At 36.1% G+C, this 23,952-nt stretch overlaps 2 protein-coding genes across 4 annotated transcripts; one reads left to right on the top strand and one right to left on the bottom strand.

Moving 5' to 3' along the window:
- Positions 1-3,378: 3,378 nt before the first annotated feature.
- On the top strand, positions 3,379-7,200 carry fezf2 (FEZ family zinc finger 2). 2 transcript variants are annotated; one of them, XM_066697932.1, is made up of 5 exons: positions 3,379-3,853; positions 4,114-4,906; positions 5,202-5,336; positions 5,755-5,887; positions 6,505-7,200. In XM_066697932.1, exons 2-5 carry the CDS (start codon positions 4,157-4,159, stop codon positions 6,762-6,764), a joined length of 1,278 nt encoding a protein of 425 aa, XP_066554029.1. In that variant the 5' UTR covers positions 3,379-3,853; positions 4,114-4,156; the 3' UTR covers positions 6,765-7,200. The 2 variants fall into 2 exon arrangements, with proteins under 2 accessions (XP_066554029.1, XP_066554028.1); XM_066697931.1 differs by having other exon boundaries at positions 3,379-4,906.
- A 12,300-nt stretch (positions 7,201-19,500) lies between these two features.
- Positions 19,501-23,296, bottom strand: cep15 (centrosomal protein 15). 2 transcript variants are annotated; one of them, XM_066697928.1, is made up of 5 exons: positions 23,203-23,296; positions 22,557-22,646; positions 21,855-21,978; positions 20,451-20,519; positions 19,501-19,738 (listed from the first exon to the last, which is right to left on the bottom strand). In XM_066697928.1, exons 2-5 carry the CDS (start codon positions 22,607-22,609, stop codon positions 19,559-19,561), a joined length of 426 nt encoding a protein of 141 aa, XP_066554025.1. In that variant the 5' UTR covers positions 22,610-22,646; positions 23,203-23,296; the 3' UTR covers positions 19,501-19,558. The 2 variants fall into 2 exon arrangements, with proteins under 2 accessions (XP_066554025.1, XP_066554026.1); XM_066697929.1 differs by lacking the exon at positions 23,203-23,296 and having other exon boundaries at positions 21,855-21,973.
- Between the last annotated feature and the right edge of the window lie 656 nt (positions 23,297-23,952).

The raw sequence follows: 23,952 nt of genomic DNA, 5'->3' as shown, positions 1-23,952 counted from the left end.
GTGGGAGTGTGCATGTACTATATATGTTTGAATAATTCAGCTAAAAGATTTTTAAATTTTTAAGTGGCATGAGTCTTATTTTATTTCATGTATCCTCTTTTCTGCGTCATTTCCTCTTCTTGAGACACTGTATCCTTCGGCAGCAGTTCCTGTTTATATAGTGTTCAGTATTCCTAAATCACATCATGCTCTGTCAAGTTATAATCTCAAACTGACATCTACAAATACTGTAATCATTTCTGGCACCACAGCCATCTTCACATTGCACTGTAAAGCCCTTACCTGTTTCCTATGTAGAAACATTATTTTTGTAAAATTAGTTCTCATACTTTTATGTCATTGATTCACGTTGGGGGAAGAAAAATTACAAAACATTATTTAGACTTGGTATTTAATTTACTCGTTCTATTGTTATTGACATCATAGTTGAAATGTACCTGCATTAAAGAATAATAGAAACAAAACATCTAAATAAAAAGTAGCAAATTTCATAATAGTGTAATACTTGTTTTAATCTAGCGTTTTGTTATTTAGAATCCTTACCACAATTCATTGCGTGTGAGTGTGAATAAAACTATATGAAAATAGTAAGTAAACCGAGAAAATTAAAATAGTATACATGTCACGTCATAGAAGCTGCAAAGACTTCTGCCTGTTTCATAGGTGTTATATTAAATACATTAAAACACCAACAATAAACATGTTATTTGAAAATGATCAACTAGCCTTGTCTTATTATTTTACGCAAAAATATAATAGGACTTTATAACATCAATAACAGATCATCAAGCGTCTGGAAGCATAATCACTGATTTAAAATATGATTACTTATAATAAACCAGATACTACCTGAGCAGAGATTGAAAAACAACACATAGATCTAGAAGAAGACCATGTTTCCGTAAAATTAGTTATGACTTTCAATACGTATACATAAAAAACTAATTTTATAAATAATTGTCAAGAGTCTGTCCCCATTTTGGTGAGGTGTTAAGTGAAATAGGTTACTAGTCAGCTAAAGGGGGGGGATAATTTCTGATATTCACGTTTGTAAATGTTATATTTTAAGTTGTATTTCATCCTCCATGACATCCTTTCCAAAGTGCAAATATATAGTATTTGTATTTCTTTCTCCTACGCAAAGGCGTTTGTCAATTTTCTTATATTGTAGCTCTGTTACATCCCATAGTTACCCAAGGCTTCAATGCTGTTCGCTCAATACAGATGCAACTTTTGATGAACAAGACTTAGCCTATTGCTGCGTCTGATCGCTTTTAAAAACGACTTCTAAAGTAGGTTACTTCTTATTTGACTGACTCGTTGTTGGATCTTGACACTTCAGGGTTTTAAGTGCCCAAATGCCCGGGTACCAGCAGTCTGCTCACATGGTGCACTTCAATAACAGTTTTAAATTGCTGTCTCAAACAAACCTGGTAAACAAACCAATGTGCAATGTACATTCAGCACCATCATCTGGATGTTTGCAGGTTTGTCATCCCTTCTCTCCCCTCTTTTGAACATGTCTCTGTACAAGTCAATTAGTGAACGTGTTAATGCCGAGGTTTGCAGCAATAGGATCAATGTTTATTGTGGGGGGGGGAGCTGGGTAATTACGCCTGAATCAACTCCAATTAGAGTCAGATCATTAACATATGAGTGGAAGTAACAATTAAATCCTTTGCTCGTTACAGTTTGCAGGTGTATCACTGGGTTTTCAGTGTGATTATATTTATTTCCAATTTGTTTATTGAGCCATCTCAATTTCAAAATGTAATCTATGAATACGTTTATTTTTCAGAAAAGTCCTTACACTGTATCAGTGTGCTTGAGATTATTGTCCTTTTCATATATATATATATATATATATATATATATATATATATATATATATATATATATATATATATATATATTTCTGTTCTTTTGCAGATTAAAACAAATAAATACAAACTGCCTTTAAACGAATAATGAAACGTCCCTTTTTCATTTGAAAATGATCTGTTTGGACTGTTTATATTGTCGCTTCAGTATTCATATTACGTTTTTTTTGGGGGGGAAACTTTTTATTCATAATACAATCGTAACACAATCGCACTTCTATATCTCAATCTATCATACTTTGAGGGCTTGCTTATTCATTTAGTCGAATAATTACATTTCACAAACAAACATGCAACAGAACATCACATTAACATATATATATATACATACATACATATATTTGTCTATATATGTCTATATATAAACATATATATGTTAATGTGATGTTCTATTGCATGTGTGTAATATGTATATAAGCGTCTTAAAAGCTGTAACGTATACAATAAAGGTCCTATCATTTTTGTAGAAGTGCATTGCACATAATTAAAAAGTTCTTTTAGGAGATTTTGTGGTAATAATTTGTTGTGATTCTCAGGTGAAATGGTCTGCAAACACATGAATTCAAAGTGCCCCAAATGAACACAGAAGAGGGGGCAACTGGTCATTGTAGCAAGAACACAAAACTGGATTCCAGCAAACTTTTCTGTCGCCTTCAAAAGGGCTCTTTTCATTGCTTGGTTTACCTCTGGTCAGGCTGGGTCTTTTCTTTCCCTTTTTAATCCGTCTCTTTATTTAAGAAAAACACAAAACCAGGTTCCACGCAGTGCTTTAGTGGCTCAAAGTGAAAGAGCTTCTTTTTTTTCTCTCAGAGCTCAGCTCCATGAATCGCTCTGGAAAATGGGCTCCTCTGAATAGGTGAAGGAGGAAAAACGTTTAATAGGATCCGAGGGAGGCTGTGCTCTTGCAATCTGCTCCTTAAACAGGTGGAAATTGGACCTTCTCAATTATACACATAGTGAGTATAAACCAGGAGGGAAAAGCTGGGATTAAGGGCTCGCAATGAAAATGGGAACCGGTCAGACTAAGGGGGATCCAAAATCTTTATTGTTAACGAGGTTTACAAATCTCAGAATATTGCTTGAGTTTTTATTTCATAAACCCAATTTACAGGAAGACGTGTTTAATTTTTAGCCATAAGAAATATAATAATATAATTTAATATTATAATAAAGATAATTTACTACACTACATTTTATAGGAATATAGTATTTGCTTTCTTAAACACTGAAAGTCATAATGTCGTGCGGACGGTTTTCTGTTAGTGTGTTCCACTTCAAAATACTTCATTAAAGAATAATCATGAAATGTTATAATCTTTGGTTAAAATACTGGGCCAATTAAATCAACCCAATAACAACCAATAAACTATTATTATTATTATGATTATGATAATGATGATGTTGATGCTAATTTATTATTATTATTATTATTATTATTATTATTATTATTATTATTATTATTATTATTAGGGTTGTTGTTGTCCTTTGTTTTATAATGATGATGATTCTTATTTACACAGATCAACTATTTACTTATTCTTAACATTGCCAGCAGACGTGAGAAAAAAGAACGAATTGACTTTCAATGAACTGAATGGTGACATGTTCAGAATTTCGATTTATTGAAAATACATTTCAGAATACAGCCCTTAATGTTATTATTGGTAAATGTTTATTTTCTGATGCTTTTGATGAAAAAATAAAACAAGTGGTGCATAAATACTGTGATTTGATGAGGAAGTAGACTGGTAGAGAAATAATATAAATACTAATCTGTTATGTATCCCACCCCCGTGGGTCTGTATAAAGGGGGGTGGGAGTTGAAACAAGGCTGGTGGTGGCATTTCCTTGTCACCCTGATACCAGTGACTGCATGTGATGTAGGAGACAGTGATCTCTGGCTGAGGAGGATGTGTGCCAGTGTAGCCAGGCAGCAAGACTTGAATACATCTGTCTTCTTCGCTTTAGACAAGGTAAACCACAACCCTGCTTCTTCTACAAGTTTGCGCTCAGATTGTCGATTCAGAAGTAGTGTAGATGTTTTTTCCCCCCTTTTTTCCTAACCAGCTCTGTAATGTCCTATTAATTTTGTGTGCACTGGTTAATGAGCATTAATCTGGTACCCCCTGGGTGCCATTGTTCGGGGGGATGTCCATTTGAATGTCAATGGGTGACATTGTCAAACCAAGGTGCTTATTAAACTGATGTGTGTCCTGGCTTTTCTGGAATGCAGGAGGGGAGGACGGAGCTGCTCAGAGACACCAAGTTCTGCCAGGATGGCCAGTTCTCTTCCTTTGGAGACGGTGATGTCCTGTCCAAGACATGAGACCAGAAGTGGACCCTCCGCCACCCCCAAGGCGCTGGCCTTCTCCATTGAAAGGATCATGTCCAAGACCTCGGACCCAAAGAGCTCCTTTGACCATGGCAGTGAGATCGCAGGAGGCAAGAAGATGGTCAACCTCTGCTCACCTATCCCTTGTATGATCCCAATACAGCCTCTAAGCTACGACCTGCAAGCCAAGGCTTTGATGGACTATTCCCAATTTTGGAAAGCTAACCTCAGAGGAACCATGTGCAAATCTAGCTGTGGTCTGTGCTGTAAAACGGACTCGGGTTTTACGCACTCGTTACTACCAAGCGGCAGGATCATCAAGCCCCAAGTCATCCACCAAACAGTGACAATGCCCACCAACGGGTCTCTGTATTATTTCAACTATCTGGACTCTTCCTATCACCCCTCTGATCTGCTATTTTCCTCCAGCCTTGTCCATTCCCCGGCACACACTTCACTCACCGCGCACCAGAAATTACTCTTGTTGGAAAATGCCAAAGTTGCGGGTGCCGCGGCGGAGAAGTTGCCCACCCCGCAATACCCGCACAAGGAGCATCTCCCCGGACAGCTGGATCAGATTGTGAAGGACAACCATAGCCTGGCGTCGGAGAAACATGGAGTAAAAAACACTAAACTGAGCAACAATGCATCTGATGGGAAACCGAAAAATTTCACCTGTGAAGTCTGCGGCAAGGTAACCACCAAGATCAGTCTGATTTATAAGACCAATGTGTCTGTTTAATTATTTAGTTTTTTTTTCCACAAACTACACAGTCATCGTTAAGATACACAAAATATCCGAAAGTGAAACGGATTAATTAATAAAATAAGGATATGGAATATAAATAATCTATTTTAAATTATGAAACATAGGGTAGTTTTTTTGGTTTGGTTTTCTTTTTCTTTTAATGTATTTATTCCGATTTGAAAGCTATAAATAAATGTGTATATATAAATATATATATATATATATATAATTTATTTTTCAGGTGTTTAATGCGCACTATAATTTAACACGTCACATGCCGGTGCACACCGGCGCAAGACCGTTCGTGTGTAAAGTGTGCGGGAAAGGATTTCGCCAAGCCAGTACATTGTGCAGACATAAAATCATCCACACACAGGTGAGTCACATATATACACTGTAAAAACAAATGTGTAAACTTTTACACACTGTGTTAAACACAATTTTTTGTTAAAATTCACCAAAGCACAACACAAGAATTTGTATTTTAAACAAGTCTGTGTGGGAAAAACACATTACTGTGTTTTTGGAAAATACACATTGTGTTAAAAATACACGTTATTGTGTTATGCTTCGGTGAATTTGGTACCTTTTAACACAAAGTTATGTTGTCCTTGAACAAACACAGAATGTGTTCAATTTAACACATTAGTTCTAAGAGTATGTATATATTTTAATGTTACGTTCTAGAACAGATTTAAATGAATAATATATCATACTATTTTTAAAGAAATATATCGCATTTCATAAAATTTAATATTTATTTTCATGTTTTTTTTATTTGTTTGTTTTCTTAGGAAAAACCTCACAAATGTAACCAGTGTGGAAAAGCCTTTAACCGCAGCTCCACGTTAAACACTCATATACGGATACATGCTGGATACAAGCCATTCGTCTGTGAATTTTGTGGCAAAGGTTTCCACCAAAAGGGTAAGGATATTTTACTACGTTTCTACAGAATAATACAAATATCAACCTTATATTTATAAGTGAATATATAATATTATTTTATTTTATTTTTGTAAAACGACATATGAACATGAACCGCAAATATCTAAATGAAACTATATATAGGCTATTAGTATTATATGACTGCTGACTTGTTGAGAAAGAAAAAGAAAAACGTTTAGGCTACAAAAAATACTTGCAATTGCATGGATGACTATATGTAAAATAATCAATGTGCTGTAATTTGTGGCACAAATACAAAGCGTTCAGCTGATATCTTGACAGCAAATAGGATATGTCATTTTACACTAACTAACTTTCCCTTCAAGACTCCCAAATTCGCCATGGGTCACAAAACAGACCTCTTCCTAATTCATAATCCGACAGTTTTGGGCTGTTGTTGCACTTGATTCTGACCAAGTTTGACAACTTCTTGACTCTCACATGCAAAATGCTGATTAATAATGAGATTAAACTCTTTTGTCTAAAGTAACTTGCTTGTGAACTCTTGGCCTTGGGAAAATATTTTACTAACTTTATAGACTGTAGTCCACTTGCTTTTTATTTCTTATATTTATTGTTTTATTTTATTTTTTCAGGCAACTACAAGAACCACAAACTGACGCACAGTGGCGAGAAGCAGTACAAATGCACAATCTGCAACAAAGCCTTCCATCAGATTTACAATTTGACTTTCCACATGCACACCCACAATGATAAGAAACCTTTCACCTGTGGCACCTGTGGGAAAGGGTTTTGTAGGAACTTTGATTTGAAGAAACATATAAGAAAACTTCACGACAACAACGCCTCTTCTTTAACTGCAATGAATGACCCTTCAAGAGGCGTCCAGGGCTGATGTCTGCTTTATCCCTCTGAATTGGACAGTTTTATTGTACATAGAAGTGTATGGAGATTTCTAAAGAAAATCAAATAAAATGCAATGGAAAAAAATATATAACGAAAGGAAATACTTGATCTTTAATATTTTACATTTAAGACACAATATGTTGTAGAGACAGTTTGACTATGGTATTGTAAAAAAAAAAAAGGTTATTTAAGATATGTTTAACACATTTCTATGTTTTTGTAATGTAGGACTTGTTCACAACAAGTATTGTAATAAGTGCAGCGTTAAGTATTTGTAGACTTTCTTTTTATAGGCAATAAATTAAAGTTATATGTACAAGTCAATGTGTTTGAAAATCGGCCATGTCGCCATTTATAAATACATTTGAGAAAATATTAAACAAAGTATCTTAAAACCTTAATAAATATTGAATTCATTCACAGTTTACCGGGGCATTTTTTTATCGATTTTTTAGGACACATTTATTATTATTATTATTATTATTATTATTATTATTATTATTATTATTATTATTATTGCTATTATTATAATAATAATTATGATTATTATCTTGTGTGTAAATTATCTTTTCGATTGAAAAACACAATCCTACAGTAGGTCAGAAGTATATTGTTATTTATAATCGAAATTATGTATTTAAACTTGAAGGTCGCTATTAATAAATTCGTATGATGGGTTCGCCTGATCTCTTCGGTTTCAATAAAACAGATTGGATTTTTTCATGATTTTATTGATTAAATATTACTCGTTAATTTATCTAAAATATTTAATAAAGTAACAACAGTAAGGAGTCGGACTGAATTGGATTGAAAACAAAATAGCCCCAGTCGTTTGTAGAAATACATTTATATTGTGTACCCAAACAAACAAACAAACAAACAAACAAACATAATATAATAATAGGCCTCTTGAAATGACACACATACGGAAATTCTGGACTTGGAGGACAATAAATATATTTTAACGTTTTTTTATGATTATTTGTATTTGTATGTGTAGTTAAACAAATGTAACTATTCCGATTCAGATACTGAAGTCTATTAAAACAAGAATAACAAAACACATTCATGTAATACCAGTCATACGGTATAAATATATTAAACATTTATTTTTGTATAGGACATGCCTGTAATAGTCGGAAACTATGTGTGCCCCTGTATGGACCAGAAATCCTGATGCTTGTAGTTATTGAGCAAACAGAGACAAATATCCCAAAATTACCAGTCATTTGTCATTAACGCAACGAATGGTGAATTTTAATTGGTTTTCTGGTGTTTTGTCGAACAGGACCGCTTTCAAACATGCGGCAGCGATTTGTGCCCATTGTGTTTCCTTCAATACTAGGACACAATTCGTATATTTTCATTTTAACTAACGATGTCACAAATGAGGCAACATTTAGCATGTATATGCATGTGTGATGTGTGTGTATATATATATATATATATATATATATATATATATATATATATATATATAGACAGTATCTAATATTGTCAAGCAATTACTGCATTAAAGCTGTAGTATAAAAATAGTGCAATACACACATCTTTTGTTCCGCACCGTTTAAATACTTTGTCACTCAAACAGATGTAGTTTTATTGAGACTAATCCATTTAGGGCTCTATCAACAGCATTTCCAATGAATCATTAGGGCAGCCCCTAATATATCTAATATTACCCTGACTTGTGGCGTATATTTAAACAATCTTCTGAAATACCAGCTTCTGTTGATGCCATCTTCCACTTGACTTCACAGTTAATGACACAAATTACCAGATAAAACATGGACTCTTCAAAGCCCATTACATTAATCATCTAAACACTCCCAGGAGGAAGCCTTCCCATATCAGCCTGTTTTGATCAGAATATGGATAATCGAGTACTTGGACTTACATCAACTATCCCGATCAATGTCTCCCCAAATTTAATATACAATAATCTATTCTGCACACGTCTCCTGGAACAATATTATTCTAGGGCACTAACAGAAATCCTGATCAGAGCCCAGTGCGTGCTGCTCAATCCTGGTTTCCCAATTAGTGCAATTAACACTTAATTGCCCAGGGACTGATTAAAAGACTCATAATATAAGTTGCATGGCCTGCTCACCTTTTTCCAGTTACTGGACCGAAAAGGAGATCCAAACAGGTGGTTTCCTACAATGTAAAGATGATTAATGACACTTTCCCATCCTTTCCTCCTTTCGGGAACTTAATCATTAGACAGACCACTTAAATGGTACATTAATAAGATATAAAGACTAAATATTGAACTTCATACATCAACTGAAAGCATGCTGTTCAGTAAATAGTAACGATGTGTATTCATTTAATTGCAGTTGTCTTTTTAGATAAACCAGTCAATATTACTATTTCATTTTCCAAATGATAATTAAAAAACTAAAAATAAAAAATACTATTTACAATATATAAATTACTATATCAAAATTATATTTTATGAGAAATGTCCTAATTTTCACCATTATATCGCAGTGTGTTTATCAACTAATTAAGTACAAACATACCTATACATTGCTTGTGTTCAGTATGAAAGATTTCTATTAAGCACTATTAAAACACAGCTCTCTTTGTATCGGACTACAGAAACAGCTGGGTCAGTTTATTCATATTATAGGATTACCTTGCTTCATTACCAATAAATGCATGAACGAAATCTTAATATGCGATTTTTCATATTTATTGTATTTAAACCCGTTATTTTTACGCGCAGGGATGCATTACGGAGCCGGGGAGAGCCGAAAGTTTTAGTTTTTTCTCCTGAGGAATGAAGAAAAAAAAAAAGTGTCCCTCCCAAAAGGTCAGAACCATACTAATGCCAAGGCAAACACAGCAGATATGATACTGGTGCGACTCTCATGCCTCATTAAACAATAACTAGGCAACAAGAAAAAGGTTATTCCAATCGTTAATTGATCCAAGTCAGTAGAAATTGTTTACTGTATTTGCACCATTTACCTTATTGAATCGAATATCACATATATCGACATTCATACACACACACACACACACACGCACATACCACATACATGTCGGTATTTGTGGAAAGCCTACTCACATGTGTTGAACAATATCTATTATGATGATCATCCTGATCATTACTATGATTATGATTATTGTGAGTGAGCGGGGGAGGCTGGGGGGGTCTTGCACACATGGCTTGCAGACTGGAGGACAGAGCCCTGCAATGTGCCGGGGTGCTGGTCTTGCCCAACGCTGAATAAAAGTGCTGGGAAGTAAACAACCTAAAGGCAGCCGCGTTGCCCTTTTCTCTGCACTTACCTCTTACACATCTGAGCAACCAGCTTTGCTCCTGGAAACATGTTAATTGACCACGGAGCTCATTATGGCAAACGCAGCGAGCAAGATTACACGGACAAAAGCGCAGTAATGAACTGTCAACAATCGAGTAGATCTACACGACCAGGATCACTCCAGAATAGGGCATTTAAAGGCAACAAAGGATGGTCTGAGACAGGAAGAAAAGAAGACATAGACTTTTGTTTAGTCAACTCAATTGATTATAAATGAAAGATTAACAGGGTAGCGTCAGATTTTTTTTTTCTTTTTTTAAAGAGGTGAAGAAAAAAAAGCCCAATTAAGTCCACCAAATGTTAACTGCATCGCTTTTCCCCTGTTTGGTCCAAATGAAATTCTAATTAAACCGTCCCTCACGATTATTTTGGAAGGCAATTTGTCTCCCTGCTGGAGTAGAGAAAGCGAGTTGTATGACTTGTTAGGAGAAGCGTTAGTTCTTGGCACAAAGAGCTCACAAGGCACATTGTAAAATGCCAAGGGGAAGTTAATGAGCATCGGACGAACTCCTTGGATCTATTCCTGGAGAACAGTGTTGAAAAGATGGAATCAGCCAACATACTGTATAGTGTTCTGTACACTGGCCATTATATCCAACATTAAAAGGGCAATCTACAATAATATTGTTCCAATCTTTTGCAATATGCAGTGAATATCTGGTGGAGCACTCCGTGTAAGAAATTGAAAAGCTTTATTTATTTATTTATTTACTTAAAAAACAAAAACACTTTGTAAACGGCAAATATGACAAGGCTATATATATATATATATATATATATATATATATATATATATGCTATTTGGGGTTGATTATATGCTTTTAATAGGGTGGTTTATAATCAACCATTATATATATATATATATATATATATATATATATATATATATATATATATATATATATATAGCATTTGTTGAGTTTAAATGTCAATAGCGTAAGTCTAACTTTGTCTCTAGTATCTAGTAGAATATACAAATATTCAAAGAGAACAATAACATGTACATTTCAGAGAAGTGTATATGCTGCAGCACAACTGTTATGCAATTAGACTCTTAGGATAAACGTCTATTTCCTAGAAATTGTGAAAAAATTACTCAGAACATTTATGACGCTCATTTTCCTCCAGGGCACACAAGCAGACAATTGTTTCTGCAGATCTGATCTTTTGTCTAACATTTAAAGGGATTGCCTTTATAAGATAGATGCTTTAAAATGTTTCTTAGTGATCAAAAATACCTCAAAAGTATTTTATGGGTGCTTAAAAACTTAAGTTATAAAGAGGACCTTGAATAATAAGTAATGTCAGTTCCCTAGATTGATTAGAGAACCATTTCCAAAACTCTCTTCAAAGGGAGCTCCTGCAGGACTCATAGCTGTACAGACTGAAGGATTAAGTCAGTTTAACATTCAACCCTGTTTTAACCCGAGGGCGAGTGCCACAAAAATACCCATTATGCTACACAATGAATCAACTGCAATAGGTGTAATATACAAGGGTTTAGAGCATTAATAATGTAGGGTCAAACTCATGGGGATTGTCCTAAGCATCAGGAGAGAGAACAATTAAATAAGGTTAGTGTACAGCCATTAAAGAGTGTGGAATATAAACAGGGTGGTTCAATTTGTAATTAGGGCACACTTAATCATTTGTCCATAGATCTCTCTGGAATTGTATCAATGTTTTCTGCAAGAGTGTACATTCAAATAAATGTTCAACCTATGTATTTTTAGTCCTGAAGGGAAAATAATGTACAGGCCCAAGCCTTAGGTTTGCAACATCTTCAAGGACATTGACACAGAAGGTGCTTTGTGGCTTCAAGGTTTCTAACTGCCTTCTTTGGAGATCTGGACGGTCTGCCCTCTTGGAATTACATCAAGGTCATGCTTCGTGATGACCTCAATTCAGAACAAAACTCTGAAGCTCAGGGCTGAGAAACAAAAGGGGACACTCTCAAAAGTGCACAGCGTTCTGCAAGAAAGTTTAACTTTGGCTTGATGTAATTGTTTGAATGTCAGATTCTAAATGTTAACTGCAAAACTGCTGGAGGAATATGGCAGGTAAACCACCAAATCACTCGGTAAAAAATTCCTGGTTCTGCACAAATCCGACACTTCCTGATACTGCAATATCCATGAAAGCCAATGCAATTTGAAAATCAATGTTAATTATAACACATTGCTGGAAAAATCAGTGGTCTGCACTGCAGGGATTGCTGGTTTCAGAAGGGCTGAACTTGGAGGTTTAAAATCAACAGGACAGCATACTACCTTTGTTGCAGAATTTTCTGTTGCCAGAATAAAAAATAAAAAAAGTTTTGTGTTTAGTAAATACTTAAACAAAACAAAACAAATCAAAAGCATTGTTTTAAACTGAGGAAAATACATGAATTCCCTTACTCACACACTGTGCAAAGCAAGCTATCGAAGCACTGCATTAGTGTTGAAAGACAGAGAGAGGATGTGTCAAAATGTATTACAGTGACTAATCAACACAAATAAGTGATTGTAAACTACAAAATCCCACCTTAAAAAGAAAACGCACAGAAAACAGCTGTATAATAGGTTGCTGGTCCATCCTTGGTCGACATGCTGCTGCCATCATTTTGATTGATTGCCTGAGGAATGCTGGGAGAAGCTGCTCTCTGTAAATTCTTCCTGATTCGGTCTTCCAGTTCTTCCCAGAGGTGTAATACAGTCAGGACTCTCAACAGACCATGAAATGCTTTCGACCCCATTCTCCTTGAACTGCATTACAGTCCCACCTTTGTGATATGCGATATGAGATATGATCATATTTATAGATGTACAATTCAAATTACACAATTCATACAGTACACCTATTATCCCAAAACATAATTGGCGATCAGGATTTATTTTCATGGACTTCCTTAATGATGATTCCTGTAACAAAGGCCTTTGGGATTCGTACACAGTGGATTGGTGTTTCAGCTGCCCATTGACTTTTCCTTTTTAAAGACTGGCTGCAGGTTTACTATTCTAAGCTGTAAAATACTGAAAAGTGGACTCAGGCTATTTTTTAAAGCACATGCACTCTATTCAGGGGGAGCAATGTTGTGTAGTTTCTGCCTGACGTAAGGCTTCAAAAACCACACTGATTATTGCAAAACAATAATCCCACAATATATAACCCAACTAATTTGGTAATTTAGGGTGTGGACTCTGGATGAGATTCACGTACGAAGTGAGTATTCAATGAGTATTCAGTGAGTATTCAATCTACATTTCCTATCGTCACATACATCCACCTCTACTTCTTTCTAGCAGGGGAGGCCAGACTTAAAGACATATCAGTGCACAGAAAGATCATACAAGAAAAATGAAAGAGAAAACAAAACATAATTAGAAAATATTACCTCAAATATTTTGCCATGTAATCAGTATTCATAATTAATTAAATAATAATGAAAGGATAGAGTGAACAATAATTCCCGAACCAAAAGGAAATCACTTCTTTAATCAGGTGTCATGGATTTTCATGCACCATAAATGGAATAAAACACAAATTCAGTATAAAGTCAAACCCTCTGCGGCTAGGCCATTATTTACCATTTGGGCCTTCAGAGTTATTACACTTGATCTGGGCTTGATCTGGGCTAAAGTTTGAGCACCTAAAGCACCTAAAGACAGTGAACTACAGAGGAAAACTTCAGATGGAGGAGCAATTAAAATCTCACAACAAACAGAAAATATTTTTTTTGTTTTGGAACATCCCAAATTGAATTTGCATGTATGGCTCTCAAAAAGCGCAAGTGTTTACTCCAAACATTGCCATCAACTTGTGAAAATCACAACTGACACATCTTAAAAGTGAAGTGCAAGCTGGAGTCACGATAAGCAAAAGGGCTGAGGCAGGAACACTTAGCTGAATTGTTTGTGGTGCGCATGTACACTCCAAAAAGTGTAAGAAAAGAAACTTCGCAACAAAAATATGGATGTTCAAACAAAGAGCAGAATTTCTTTCTTCTACAACCCACTGAATAATCTGTCAGTTAAATATACCTGGTGCAATCATTTTGTAAATGAAAAATACTTTAAATAAATTATACTTTTCTTATACTTCATCTGCCTTCATTGATGTGCAGGTCCAATTGAGTTCAATAAAATGTTATACACTATGGAAATAGCCTTAGAAATAGTAGCTGAAATAGTTCTAATGCAAAAGACATATGGGTAGATGTGTACAAACTCAGAAGTATCTGTCAAAACCCTTATTCCTTAGAAACACCAAGAGCCACAGGAGTGTGGGGAGATATATTATTATATTGACACAACACAGATCAAGCCTCTCAGAGAGCAAGTATTATTTAAGCTTTTTCAGTACATACAAAGCATAGCATAGCTACTTCAAGATCCCATTCTGTACGCTTGGTATGTGGAACTTACAAACTCAATCCAAAGGCTATTTCAATTGAAGTTTGAAGTGCATTGGATCTGGTTTTCAATGTAAACACTTTTCATGAATACTCTCCTGTGCACATGTAGATTCTTCAGTTGAAATGCACGAATACTCACTAAGGACTAGGTAAAACTGTCATACATTTCTTTGAGAACATAAGAACATTAGAAAGTTTACAAACGAGAGGAGGCCATTCGACCCATCGTGATCATTTGGTGTCCATTTGTTCTAAAGCTCATCAGCCAACAATGTACGCACATGAGGTTTCTTCTTTAAATACTGTAGCTGAAAAAGGTGTGTGTGTACATACATACATATATATTTATTTATGTTTAACAGTCATGCAAATCATCCTCAAAATCCTTTGGTAGCCTCCTTTTTTAAATGACGTTTCCTGCTTTAGACCAGGTGTATCATCAGAAGGAACTCATAATTTCTGGCATCACTAACAGGATTTAGTCACAGTCACCGACAAGATAAATCTGTGGTATCTTTGGCAAATGCGCCCCAGGGCGTTTAACATTAGAATACATAATGTAAAGCTAGTCATTTGGAAGGCCTCCAGATCGTGCTCTTCAAAACCCTTTAGATAATTAATCAGATCCCCCTTGACTGGTACATGACCTTCAGGGTATAAGCTGGCCCAGCCGAGTAACACAGGCATCTGCCAAGTACTCAATCTTGAACCTCGGCAGTCTGGATGATAGCATTTGTCAACTCTCCAGTCAATGTATAATAATGAATTTTGATCATCACAATTAGAATATCAAGGATGTCACGTCTCTAGCTGGCAAGGAGGCAGAAGTAACGCTACTGTACGGCTGGCAGGAACAGGTGCGGTGCCGATCGGTTGGGTCCGGTTTCAATAGAAGGTCTACTTTCCTCAATGACCACGGTATTTTTCAAAGTCGATCTCATTAGATGTCCTTCTCACTCCCATAATGGCATCCTGAACATTTTCAAAGAAGGGAAAATGCATGGCCCCTTGCACAAGTAATTACAGCTACTATGTAGACTGCGGTGACAGCGTCTATGGGTTTCTGTACCCTCACATCTTGTGGTCTGCTATGGTGGTTCTCAACACGGGTCCTTTGGGAACTAATGGGTCTTCCGGTTCTCATTCCACCTGAGCTCTTGATCACATAGGCTAACCAAACCCAATCACTAAACAGTTTGCTTTATAAGACCTTCGTTAAAGATAAATTAAGCTCTAAATAAGAAATTGTGGGATAAGAACATCACATTAACCCTATACAAAGTGTTAGGTTTCAGCATCACTCATTTAGGTGACCGGATTTAATGACCAGGTGTCCGAGGTTGAACCATTTGAGTCCACAGATAATTAATAATGCTTTATTTTTCTCCACAGTGTGTTTGAAACAGCATTCTCATCACCTGTGTCTGTGCTTCATTAATTGGTGACCTGTTTAGAGTTGTGTAGACAGGTTTAAGAGAACAGTTTATTAAAGATGTTGAGGACAGAGTGAATAGGGCTCGGGTTGCTCTGTGTCTTGGCAACAACACACCTACAGTGTGGCATTTCTGAAACCACGGACTGGCGGCAGTGAAAATAAATAACTAATTAAGAAAATAGTTCAATTAATAGCTCAATAATTCCAACCAATTAAGAGTTTCCTTGGAATGAAAACCAGAAGACTCGGGGTCCCCTAGGACCAGGGTTGAGAACTGCTGATCTAGCAGAAACCATTCTATTATGCAGTCTTAGGTCGCAGGGTACAGGAGATTGTAATAAAATTAGAGTAATGCCACCCTCTAACACATACAATTAACTCTTCGGAAGTAACAGCATAATTAAGAAGCTCCATTAATTGATGATTACAGCGCAAATCACCGAACTGACAGACGATTTTGTTCTTTGATATTCCAAACGTAAATATTCAAGAAAACACATGAATAATAATGCAAGGTACAACAGCAACTTTGAAAGAAACAAGCAGAAAGCAGAGAAATATATATTTTTTACAAACTCAAAATAAAACATGGCTGTCAATACACTTTATAGCTAATTGATAATAAATTGTAAATTAATAAATTGTAAATAATACAGACTCAGGCTGTGTTTAAAGCTTTCCGGTCCAAATTGAATACTTCCAACTGCTGTAAACATAATTTTGTTTTGCTTTTTGATTTCAACAAAACAAGTGTGCAGTGTAAAACAGGATTGACAGATGGTACACAATGAACAATTACCTCCCTCTTGTGGCTACATCCTTTATAGCACCTACAATTTGAAATTAAAGGGGCTCAAATTCTGCTGGGGAACACTTTGAGCATCTAAAGTGAGAGTAGTAGATGTGTGTGTGGAGGTGGGGGTCGGGGGGGTTAAGATCCACAGCTATGTTATCTCTTCAATGACAAAGATTTACTTTCAACAATGCAGAACAGGCCTCTTTATAGATACGTTTATTTTATTTTTTTATGATGCATATTATATATTCAGATACTATCAACACAGTTCTAACTCTGCAGCTGTCGATACTCAGTTGCCATTTGCATGTCCTACAAGCCAACACATTATATAGCAACATAGCAAAAACTAATAAACAAAAACAAAAACGTACTTTATAGAAAAGGGCTCCATCTCCTTCTGATACTTTTACTCATTCGCATTTGCAGATAGCATTGATACTGTACAACCGATAGGAAATGCAAATATATAAACATGAATGAAAAATAAAAGCACCTATTGTTTGTTAAAGAGATAAAGAAATATCTTCCCAGGCACTTCTAAAGATCAGTCCGAATTCTCCATATTTGGGCAATTACACGAGAAACAGTTAAGAAACATTCTACTTTTCATCATTAACTGACAATGTTATGCTTAGGAAAATTATTTTTTCTATAATAGTTTTTTTATTGTGACTGCTTCTAGACATGCCCTTGAACATGACTAATGCCCTGCTACCTGACAGCCTGATTTGTGACAGGTAGCACGGGCCTCCTGCAATTGGGTGCGCTGGATGAGCCAGTCAGTCTGGCCTGAGGATTTCGGTTCAGTCATGCAATGGCTCGCACAACATTGAACAATCTAGCCCATAGGTCAGCAAAACCGAAGCAAAGGTAATTTCTGTGTACTCTCCACTGAAGTGATAAACAGCTTCACAGACTGTGGACCGAACAGTAGATAGAATAGCCATAGAAAATAAGATGGAATTGGTGCCAGTTTGTCTTCGATGAAACCAGTAAAATGTAACTAAAGCCTTCAAAAAATATTCTTATACTGAGAGGATATCAGAAAAAGCAACCGCCTGAAGTTGAACAAAGAAAAAAATACGAGTTAAAAGAATCATATATATTTATAATTACGTAACATTACAGTAAACACCATTATTGTGTTAGTATGAAACTGAAAAGGATCTGAAACTCACCGAACAATTTCTGTAATAATGACCGTGATACACTCATACGGCAGCAGAAACTAGGACAGCAAAATGGGTAATTCTCTCACAAATGGTATTTATAGTCTGGCATAATAATGCCAAAATCACTGTGAGTACATTACAGATTATTATTGTGGTAATAAACTGAAATATGGCAGGAAAAGGCTTTACAGAGCCAAATGGGGGAAGAAAAATATCCCAGCATGTAAAATTGTAATTCAAATTGTGGGGAATTACATTTCTAGTGTACATGAAGACAGACAAAGAAGATATGTGACAGAGGGATAAACTAAATGTGTAAAAAGACTGGGAGGCACAAATCTTCTATATTTAGTTTGTTTCTCGGTCTCTTTTAACTGTTAGGTGTCTGTTGAGTGTTTTAGTCCATTTTACAGAAACACAGAGGCTAAACTAAAATCAGTAAAAAATATGAATTTGGCGAATATTGTTTCTCTATGAGCAAAAGCTGTGTGTGTATAGGTACAAATCAGCTTCATTCATCCTTTATATAACAGTTCCACATTTTGTTTCATTACAGAGGATGATCGTTTCAATTACATATTTTGTATAGTTGTGTGCAATTTTTAGTCTCCAAAACCCATGATCTTGTTATTTAAATCAGACTATAGAGTCAGACATTAACCCTTTTTATAATATAGAAAACAGATGCAAAGTTACAAAATAAAGAAACAAATATTTAATCTCCATCTGAAACATTTATGTCAGACTTTCCCACATGCGTTTTTTTCCCCTCATTAAAAACAAAAAAATATTAACTTAGCACATCAGTAAGTGTTATAAATATTATCCTATGACTGCTTAAAAAGAATTATCTTTGGGATTTCTGTACAAACTTGTAGATCTGTCCCATCACCTTGATATACATAACAAGATAGGAGCAGTTTATCTTCTTCTGGTTGACGTCCTGTTGCATTTCCATTTGAAAGGCTTAGCTGCAGTAGAACACGGATGTTCAGAGGGAATAGAAAACCTATTACAGGTCTTAGCACGTCCGTCAGATGTTCACATCCCCCCATTCGACTAGGACCGACCGGTTGGGACTCAGACATTTTCTAATTTTCTGGCACCAAGATGTTAGCAGCAGATCATTTAAGTCCTGTAAGTTGCGAGGTGGGGCCTCCATGGATCAGACTTGTTTGTCCAGCACATCCCACAGATGCTCAATTGGATTGAGATCTAGGGAATTTGGAGGCCAAGTCAAAGATGTATGAACAAACGTGAGTGAAGAGCAAAGCCGGGCGATTTACGATTGATTTGCTAAACATGAACTTTAAACCGTGCTTTCCAACATGCAAAGACAAAGATGGCCCATTTCTCATACACTGAATAGAGACCAACAAGCCCTATCCAGTTCTAACGACCTCTTCCATAAGGTAAGTTTGTTATCCATTTAGTAAAACAGTGTTTAATCTCTAAGATATATTAGTGAAGGTAAACTTTATGAACTATCCTTGCAATGTCTGTGGAACACTAGGGTCTAACACTTAAAGACAGATAGTCACAAAAAACTAAAAATATGAAATTTACATAATCTGTGCACACATTTACATAACATTATCATTTATTTATTATGATTATTTTTTGGCCATTTCAGAGACTGCAGATGGTCAGGATACAGACATAGAACCTGATCGCGGAGGTAAACCAATTCGATTTGATTGCTGGTTGTCCTTAGATGTACCTTTCTGTCTCACTTGTTTCCTAGCATCCACAGGCGGCTGAATCTTTCCCAACAGAAACTGTTCCCATTCCGGTATCTTCTCTTCAACCGATGCCCAGTACCGTGTCTGTGTCAAGACAAGATAATGCAGGATTTGTGTCGGTACAATTGACTGGCAATGTGATTTACCACACATTGTTTATCCCGGACTACTCAATTAAGATTCAAATAGAACGTTTTTGTCCTGAAATGTTCAAGAGATATTTATGTTCATCGATAGGTGTAGAAACAATGCATTTGTTTGTCACTAGGCACAATTTCCATCTTTAGTTCAGCTGTCATGATGTGTGTATGTAATCAACTTTGTCTTTCATGTGCCATTTTAATACCTAAGGTCAGACTGAAACAACACTTTCACTCTCCAGATAACAGAAAACTACAAACCTGTACTCCTGTAGTTTTGGATTTTTTCAAGATGCCTCATTTATTCTACTCATAAATTTAACCGCCAACAAGAACAGGGGTGTAACTTGCCATTAATGGGTGGGTGAATGTTTTAATCTGAGCCTTTTCAAATAAAACATAGCAATTTCAATCATAATTACACCTAATAAAGTTTTATTTTGATTATAGAAATGAAAACATTAAGTGTGAGGCACAATCTTAGGTACTTCCCGAAAAATTAGGCCAACTATAAAAAAGAAACTGACAGAATAAAACTGAATAACACTATTACAGCATAGCATATATTTCAGTTCATGTTAGCTGATACATGTTTAAACACTGTGAAGATTAGGAATAATACTACGCAATAGCAAACTGTGCAGAATAAAGATTACCTCCAGGTTTACAACATCAGGGTGCAGAAGAGGTCTTGCTTTTAGTCGATCTGTCATTGCTTGCATATCCTAAGAGAGGTTTATTTAATATAATTATGATAAAGACATGATTGAAGGACAATATCATAGAAATCAAATCATATAACAATTATCGTTAATTGAAATGAATTAATTGATGCAATAAGTTAGTAGACATTTATTGTGACAAAAAGACTAACTAGAGAAAAACATACATTCCTTAAAGCTTTTAAAAAACAAACAAAACTGATATGCTCAGTTATATATATGTTTTCAAATATTGTGTTTATTCAAAAGCTCCCCTTTTCAAATATGTCCTCATGTATTTGGTATATATGTTAAAAGGACATCAGGTCAATGAGGATAATACTACCACACTTTCATTATATTATACGTTGGCCATAAATAATTTAGTGAAATTGTAAAAAATCATATAAAGTTCTATTGCAATCACACAATTTGATCAGATCTCCAGGGACTCAAGTTTTACATGACAGGAATATCTGTCCCTGTTTATAATCCCACATAATGAATATACACTGATCAGCCATAACATTATGACCACCTGCCTAATATTGTGTAGGTCCCCCTTTTGCTGCCAAGACAGCCCTGACCCGTCAAGGCATGAACTCCACTAGACCTCTGAAGGTGTGCTGTGGTATCTGGCACCAAGATGTTAGCAGCAGATCATTTAAGTCCTGTAAGTTGCGAGGTGGGGCCTCCATGGATCAGACTTGTTTGTCCAGCACATCCCACAGATGCTCAATTGGATTGAGATCTAGGGAATTTGGAGGCCAAGTCAACACCTTGAACTCGTTGTTGTGTTCCTCAAACCATTCCTGAACCATTTTTGCTTTGTGGCAGGGCGCATTATCCTTCTGAAAGAGGCCAATGACATCTGGGAATACCGTGTCCAATGAAAGGCCAGCCTTCACTCCCCATGTGCATCAATGAGCCTTGGCCGCCCATGACCCTGTCACCGGTTTACCACTTTTCCTTCCTTGGACACTTTTGATAGGTACTGACCACTGCATACCGGGAACACCCCACAAGAGCTGCAGTTTTGGAGATGCTCTGATCCAGTCGTCTTTTGGCCCTTGTCAAAGTCGCTCAGATCCTTACGCTTGCCCATTTTTCCTGTTTCTAACTTTGAGGACAAAATGTTCACTTGCTGCCTAATATATCCCACCCACTGACAGGTGCCATGATAACAAGATTATCAGTGTCATTCACTTCACCTGTCAGTGGTCATAATGTTATGGCAGATCGGTGTATACCCGAATCTAGGTGAGCTGGAGTGACAAACTATAGCACTGTACCACACTTTTAAGGAGAGTCATGACATGGTTTGACATGTTATATTGTTTAATTCTGCAACACAATTACCTCGATAAGCTTTGCATTTCTCTTTTGGGCTCCATCTGCCAAAACGGTGTAATCCTTCTTCTTATTCTTCTGGTCCTTGTACTGGTTTTCCATCTGCTGAAGCAAAGCTGCCCTCCTACCTAAACTGTCAGAAACATGCATATTATTGCACCTTTTCATATGGCATCTCTTAATATGTGCTGTACTGCCTGCAAATATAATGTACTAAGAAGTAGCTCTCCTTCTCAGCCAAATATCTTGGGTGTTTCAGGGCAATAACACACAGTATACATGCATGTATAACACACGTTAAAGATATATTGCATGCATTCTGTCAATTAAAATGTTACACCCTTGAATAAGCCAACAAAACAGAAATATGAAGTAGTTACCCTGTTAAAGACTGATTTGGGTTGAAGTGCTTTTAACTGTAAACTTCACCATTTTATAGACTGATGATTTTAAATCCCAGATCGGTGGCCTATTGACCACAAAATGGGCATGTTTTAACTACTTATCATTAGGAAATCAGCTCTTTTAATTGTTTAAGTTATTCATCAAGAAATGTATATATGTTGCGTTTCTTTTTGGTTTGGGCGTATGCTGCCGTTTCGGCCAGGGCTCACTTGTAAAAGGGATGTAAATCTCAATGTGACTCCTCTGGTCAAATAAAGGATGAATACAATTAAATAATTGGGAAAGTTCACCGTGTTATTTACGTACATATCTTCATGTCGCCTGCTTAACTCAATTTCTTGAGCCAAGAAAGCCGTCATATCCCACGTGTTCTTCCTACTAAGCGGCAGGTTTTCACTACAAAACAAACACACACAAGCATCAGAAATAAAAGTCATTGATCGAGATACAAAGTCACATTTGTTAGTCATTCTTTTTACATCAACAATCGTATAATAGGCCATTTGAATTCTTAAAAAGCAATGATTGATACGGCATCCAGCCGCCAGACGGCGACATAACATTGTGCGCTGTATCCATGCAGTGCAAAGAAACCTCAAACACGTAGCCGGTATATTCACAACACAAACACAGATGAAAAACGTGCAGGACGGACACATCAGCTCTGATCTGAACCGAATTTGACTAGCGTAGTGTATTGGTTTATTGTTGTTTATGTGTCTTTGTATTATTATATGACAAAGACGTTCAACTGATTTTCTTGTTTGGGACCAAAATGTCATACAACTGTGGGGCTGAGAGTGGACTTCATACACGTTTACAGTACCGGAAGTGAGAACTAACACACGTGTTCAGAGCAACATGTTACACCAAGAAAGGGCATTCATTTTCATCTTTTTTTCTGAAATCTAAGGCTATTCTGGTTAAAATAGTAGTTGTTTCCTCAACTCACCAGCCGTGCAGGACTGGTTCCCTCTGTAGTCATGGGGACAGGAAGGACGTCAGCGTCTCCAGCTGACCAATGAAATGCCCCACACGACGCCATGTTTGTGAGGGGCAAACACAGCAGAGGGGAAGAGGGATCCAAGCCAGTAGAGCATACATTGGATATTTCATGAGAATGTCTTTATGAAGGATGGTATTATTTGTTTAGGTGCTGTAAAACTAAATGACATGTGTCCGATATGGTGAATGTATATATGTATTTATTACTTGAGTGATTGATTATTCTTTTTGTATATACATTTGATTTGTGGCTTCTAACATTTAATAACTGGTTATTCCCTGTAGATCCCTAACCATTAAACGAGAAGGGAACCCCACAATATACCATATTAGTACCATGTTACACATAGAAGGACATCGTAATAACAGCCCTAGTAATTTGCATTATGTGTTCAATTTGGACAGCTCTTCAGTCTGTTTTATTTGTTCAAAACTTGCTGAAGAATTTAGCAGTACAGTAGTATATTTAGCTTGTTATTCATTGCAATTGTGTTGAAAATATTGCAATAAAGATCATTTGCCAGAAATCACTTTTTTGCTTTGCTTATTTATGTAGCTTCTGCATTGGTATTCTGAAGAGGGGTCATCATCCTATCTGGAGCACAGCAGAAATGTGAGTTTGACATATGGAGGTCAAATGTAAGAGGAATCACATCGTTTTCTCATTTAACTAAATGGCCTTTCTGGATAAACTGGC

Source organism: Amia ocellicauda, chromosome 3 (genome assembly GCF_036373705.1).
Source record: "Amia ocellicauda isolate fAmiCal2 chromosome 3, fAmiCal2.hap1, whole genome shotgun sequence".
NCBI lineage: Eukaryota > Metazoa > Chordata > Actinopteri > Amiiformes > Amiidae > Amia > Amia ocellicauda.
This window is presented reverse-complemented; position numbering and strand designations above follow the sequence as displayed.